This window comes from Gossypium hirsutum, chromosome A12 (assembly GCF_007990345.1).
Source record: "Gossypium hirsutum isolate 1008001.06 chromosome A12, Gossypium_hirsutum_v2.1, whole genome shotgun sequence".
In the NCBI taxonomy this organism is placed as follows: Eukaryota; Viridiplantae; Streptophyta; class Magnoliopsida; order Malvales; family Malvaceae; genus Gossypium; species Gossypium hirsutum.
The window spans coordinates 13,530,878-13,536,877 of NC_053435.1; the positions used below are offsets into that span (position 1 = coordinate 13,530,878).

The 6,000-nt window shown below is 38.1% G+C and overlaps 1 protein-coding gene and 1 pseudogene across 1 annotated transcript; one reads left to right on the forward strand and one right to left on the reverse strand.

The window, feature by feature from the left end:
* Positions 1–300: 300 nt before the first annotated feature.
* LOC107949967 (isocitrate dehydrogenase [NAD] regulatory subunit 1, mitochondrial-like) lies at positions 301–2,977 on the forward strand (annotated as a pseudogene).
* Positions 2,978–4,204: 1,227 nt separating this feature from the next.
* Positions 4,205–5,727, reverse strand: LOC121211297 (protein STRICTOSIDINE SYNTHASE-LIKE 5). The gene is made up of 4 exons (XM_041083969.1): positions 5,137–5,727; positions 4,752–5,059; positions 4,540–4,672; positions 4,205–4,452 (listed from the first exon to the last, which is right to left on the reverse strand). The coding sequence occupies exons 1-4, from the start codon at positions 5,572–5,574 to the stop codon at positions 4,285–4,287; spliced, it is 1,047 nt and encodes a 348-aa protein (XP_040939903.1). The 5' UTR covers positions 5,575–5,727; the 3' UTR covers positions 4,205–4,284.
* Between the last annotated feature and the right edge of the window lie 273 nt (positions 5,728–6,000).

Here is a 6,000-nt window from a genome sequence, read left to right on the forward strand (position 1 = left end):
AAAAACAAAAATCTAATATATATACATATTAAAGTAATGGCCGTGCAACTTTATCTCAAACTCAAGCTTAATCTCAACCTAATTATTTTTCTAAATTTACCCAACCTGAACCTAAATTCATTTTAAAAAAAATCTAAGGGTTGGAAATATTTTACATCCCTAATCCCATCATACCCCTGATTAAGTAATTAAATATTCAGTTCAACCGTTAAAAATGGTATGATCAAAATAAAAAAATAAAAATCCTATAATCGTCTTCTAAATATCTATACCAGAGCAGGTCCACATACAACTTGGAAAAGTCAAAACAAAAGAAAAGGGAAAGCTACTCTTGTCTCACAATTAATTAATTAATTAATATTATTTTATTGTTTCCAATTATTCTCTGCTTTGCCATGCCCTTTCAATGGCTGTATTGCTTCGCTGAAAGTAGAGGCTAAACAAACGCAATCTCTCCCTTCCCAAAGGCTAAAACTCAACCCCCATGTCCCGAAGATCCATTCCCCTCCTCAGACAACTCTGGACCTTACCGTCTTTTAATCTGACACCAACTCGATCCGTCACCTACATGCCCCGCCCAGGCGACGGTGCCCCGCGAGCCGTTACCTTGATCCCTGGTGACGGGATCGGACCTCTTGTGACGGGTGCTGTGGAGCAAGTGATGGAAGCGATGCACGCGCCTCTATATTTCGAGCGATACGAGGTTCACGGCGACATGGAGCGCGTGCCTGAAAAAGTGATCCAATCAATTAAGAAGAACAAAGTCTGTTTGAAAGGAGGATTGGCTACGCCGATGGGAGGGGGTGTGAGCTCGCTTAATGTGCAGCTGAGAAGAGAGCTGGATTTGTACGCTTCGCTCGTCAATTGCTTCAATTTGCCTGGCTTGCCCACAAGGCATCAGGATGTTGATATTGTGGTGATCAGAGAGAACACCGAAGGCGAGTACTCTGGCCTCGAACACGAGGTCGTCCGTGGAGTCGTCGAGAGTCTTAAGGTACTCCGTTTGACTCCACTCTCCACTCTTTGTCTTGTGCTGCTAATACTGAATAAAATTTAGAATTATTCTATTTTTATGTTATGTGTCTCATACTGATATTACTCTATTGCTAGTTGATAACAAAGTTCTGTTCGGAGCGCATTGCAAAATATGCATTTGAATACGCTTATTTAAACAATAGAAAGAAAGTGACCGCTGTGCATAAAGCCAACATCATGAAGCTTGCTGATGGGTTGTTCTTGGAATCTTGCCGAGAGGTTTCTACCAAGTATCCAGGGATTAAGTACAATGAAATAATCGTGGACAATTGCTGTATGCAGCTTGTTTCCAAGCCTGAGCAGTTTGATGTCATGGTATTCATATCCTTCCCTCGCCGCTATTAATTTGAAAATTTCATATGCACTGCTTAAATTCAGAATTTTATCTTCTAGTCCCTAGAGCAGCAACCTAGAGCAAGTGGTGCTAAAAATAATGAAATTAGACACTACGATATGGTATTCCACTACCATACTGTTGGGATATCTCTGTTTTACTGGAGATTGCATAGTCCTGGCAATGTCAATGAAAGTAGATTATTCTAAGAGGCTATACTAACTTGGTAGAAAATAGGTGATTATTGTTCAACTCTCTAACTTGCTTCTTGCTCTATCTACTTATTATAGTTAATGATAAATTATGTTGGCTATTTTTTTTAGGTAACACCCAATCTTTATGGCAATTTAGTTGCAAATACAGCTGCTGGTATTGCTGGGGGCACTGGAGTTATGCCTGGAGGTACATCAATTGACACCTGATGGTCTTTTGTAATGTTTTCTTCTGTTTGTTAAATATTTGCTACCCTGACCTTTTCTGGAATGGGCTACATTGTTTTGTTGGATCATTGACGAATATAGCTTTGGTTCTCTTAACCAAAACTAGAAAGTGGTGATTCTGAAATCATTAAAAATCAAATATTCATGCCTATCCATTTTATTTTTTTTGTTTTTCCTTTCAATAAGAGCAATGAAAACTGTGTATTAAGCAATAGCAAATGCTCATGTTTTAGTAGACCATGTAATGAAGATGTGTAATTGCCATAAGAGGAATTTTGAACCATGTACTCTTCTCTCTGTTTTAGTAATCTTGTTTCCTTAAATACTTTTCAACACTGGACATGTATCTTTACATTGAAAGGCCAAGTGAATTTTCACTCCACTTTATTCAGTTTTCTAATGTTTAGGTTATAAGATATTGTCGGCAGAAAAGGTACCACCACTTGTGGTATAGTGTTGGGATCTCACTGAATCATGAATGTATGACTAAAATTTTGTTCAATTTCTGGGGTGCTGTTTTTGCAGGCAATGTTGGGGCTGATCATGCTGTTTTCGAGCAAGGAGCTTCTGCAGGAAATGTGGGCAATGAGAATCTGGTGGAACAGAAGAAAGCAAACCCTGTGGCCCTGCTTCTGTCTTCTGCTATGATGTTAAGACATCTGCAGTTTCCCTCATTTGCAGATCGATTGGAACTGCTGTGGAACGGGTTATATCGGATGGAAAGTACCGTACGAAGGACCTTGGAGGAACTAGTACTACTCAAGAAGTCGTTGATGCAGTCATAGCTGCATTAGACTGAGCAAGAAGAAAACTGACTAATCACGGCTTTACCATTTACCCGCAAGTTATAGGGCAATTACACCCAACGCAAGTTATGACCAGGCAACCAATCCTGACAACTTTTGGTGCTATCAAACTCTGAAATATTCATGAAACCTGCATTTAACAGCCCAAAAATACCATGATAGAGATCAATGCTTTTGATACTTGGACTACTACAACACAAACTACTATTCCTTTGATTGGAATGTCCACTAATGATGGTATAAAATAATCACTGTTCCAGCTTATATTTAAATAAAATTGTGGGTCTGTTAATCGTGATTTTATTGTATTATTGGATGTAATTTGCATACAAAGTCAGTATATCAGTTTTCCTGAGATCTCATTTCTGCGTCCTTTGTGTGTCATGTATTTAGTAAATTTATCGCTGTTTTGCTATCGTATGGTTCAATAAGTTGGGAAGCGTTTAAAATCCACAGGTAGTTATTAATCAAATTAGCAGAAGGCAAGCCATTAATTAATGTCTGTAATTTGATTCTGCAGCAGCAGGGGCAGGGAATAATGTAGTAAATCTAGTTTTGTTGCTCACACAAACACAGTTGGTCTGGCAGGATGTTGATTCAGATCGAGGCTGGTAATGTGGGGATAAACAAAAGAGCCACACTATAAACGATTTCCAATCTTGATTGCGCTTGTAACCGAACATAATTTGTGATCATGGTAGTGGGCAACCGGTTTTCCTTCCAAATCAACTACTAAGACACCTGCATTGTTCCTGATACGAGTCACAAAAGCCCAAATTCTTGAAGGCGAGGCCCAATAAGCAAATTCCCAGCCCAATCAAGAAATCCATCCATACTTAGTTGAAAATCAGGCCAAATTGTCAAAGTGGCCCAAGTTGTAAAGTTTTATTTTTATTTTTATTTATTTATTTACTTAGTTTAAATTTTTATGTTAATATTCAGTCCAAGAGTCCCAGATAAAATGACGTTTGACCGAATTTCCATATTAAAATAATTAGGAGTTTTTTTAATTTAGTTTTCTAATTAGATTAGGACTAGTTATAAGGCCTATTTAAAGGCATGGCTATCCACCTTGTTAAACACTTATCATTATTATTAAAATTTCAGATTTGTTGAGAGCAGAATTTTCTTTGAGTTTTCTCCAAGATTTCTCTCTTGAGTTTTCTTTAGAAGTTGTTTTAACAATCTTTTTGATTGTGGGAGCCATCTTCAACCTTCTTCTTGCCATTGATATTCTTTGGAGGGGAGATTAGAGCCGTTTGAAGGAAGTTGTGAGATCTTTCGAGATTTCAAGGCTTCTTAGGACTTATCTTTTAATTTCTTACTGTCAATTCTTTCTTTATTTCTACTTGTGCTGAATCATTATCTAATCTATTTTCTGTTCTTATTGTGTTTTCAGCCTTTTTCTATCTTAAGGAATCAGCCCAAAAATCCCCAATTTCTAGGGTTTTTCCATACTCTTTTTGGGTGAAATTAGATTGTCAAAATTTGGGGAAAACTATCTTGGTGTTCAATTGGGCAGAATCACAATCTCCTTGAGGGTTTCAAGAACCCTAACACTTATTTCTATTCTCAATTTGATTCTTTGCTGATTTGGGGATTTTATTTCAGATCTGAAAATTTAAAAATCTAATTTTTTAATTTTCTGTTTCGTTTCAGATCTAATTGTTTAGGGTTTTCGTAGGAGTTTCTCGTGACTTGGCAACTCGATCTTGGTCCGCGCGCAACCCCGTATCAGTTCCCCTTTGACAATCCTCCAATGTACTTCTCCATCAATCCCATGGCCTTTCGGATGAAAGCATATCTCAATGCCAAAGTCCAAAACAACCGAATTTCCCTGCCCAATTAAATATATTTTACAACTATGCATAGCCAGTGTATAGAATATCAATGCATCAAATAGTATTAACTTTTATTAATTTACCGTGGCTAATGCAATCCAGTAGTGGCCCTCTCCATCATATTTAATATTATCAGGCAGACCAGGCAAGTTATCCACAAATTTCTCTAGCTCTCCCTGTTTGTTGCCCTCTATGTAATATTTTCTACATCTTCTCCTGCAATTAAATTGATTATCATTGTTATTAGCATTTCACTGTTGGGATTATAAGAAGCCTTTTGGGGAAGGGAACATACATTGTGGTTTCACATAAGATTAGAGAATCTTGACGTGGTGACACAGCAACTCCATTAGCAAAGTAAAGATGGGTGACTAACACCCTGGTTTTTCTGGTAACAGGATCGAAGCTCATAAGCCGCCCATGTGGCTTACCCTCTAGCACGTCCCAAACGCTATCTTCCATGCTATATTTGTAGGAAGCGTCGGTGAAGTATATCATGCCATTGTCAGCTATATCTACTCCATCTGCAAGCTTGAATTTCAACCCATCAGCCTCCTCCGTCAGCACCTCCACCTCACCATCTCTGCTTATATTCAGCAATCCCTGTCACATTAATCTTCAGTTTAAAAACGAAAACGTGTTTTGGCTGCTTGCTGCTTCCAGGTCTGTGAGCAACTAACCTTATAACCATCAGCCACGATAGCTTCCCCATTGTGGCCAAGAGCCACTCCTAGCGGTCTACCGTGGGTGTTAACCCATTTTTCCACTGCTGAATTTGCGTGGTGCAATCTAACTCGCTTGATCCACCCATCCTGACAGCCGGTGTAAATGAGGTGCGACTTGGAATCATATGCAATGTCTTCTGGTCCTAGCAACTCCCCTGCGCCCACGAACTCTGCACCTTGCAGCATGCGATCGTTGCGCAACGACACAGACATGGCTGCCTGACCCAACTCGTGGATGGGCAAAGGAGCTGGATCGAATGGATCAAGCTGGTAGACAAGCATAGCTGCCAGTACGGGAAACAAAGAAGATAAAAGAAGAGGGAAGGGGCATAGTCTCTTTTTTGGATGAGGAGCAGGAGATGCCATACCCGAATCAGAATTTGAGTGAGGCATTGAAGCGTTGGGGACTTGCAGATTCAACAAAAACGATTTTAATATATACCAATTTTACAGATCTAAGGGGTCATAGTGAAACCAAAAATGTTAGGATAATGCAACTTGCCAACTTTTAATAATTAAATGTTAGGATAATGCATTCTTGACTTATATTTAAAAAGACTAAACTAGTAGTAACTCAATTGTTAAATTTTATTTTTCGATCACTTAATTAGTAAAAGTTATAAAATGATTACTCAATTATTAAATTTTTTTATCACTTAACCATTTGATTTTGTATTTTTTGGGCACTAGTTGTAGTAGCAACTTTTAAAATTGATATAACAGCAACTTTAACCATTAAAATTTATACATTGTATTAATTTAGTCTTGGTTTTAAAAAAATCTAACCCTCAACATTTGCACTTTTTTATTGCGACATTG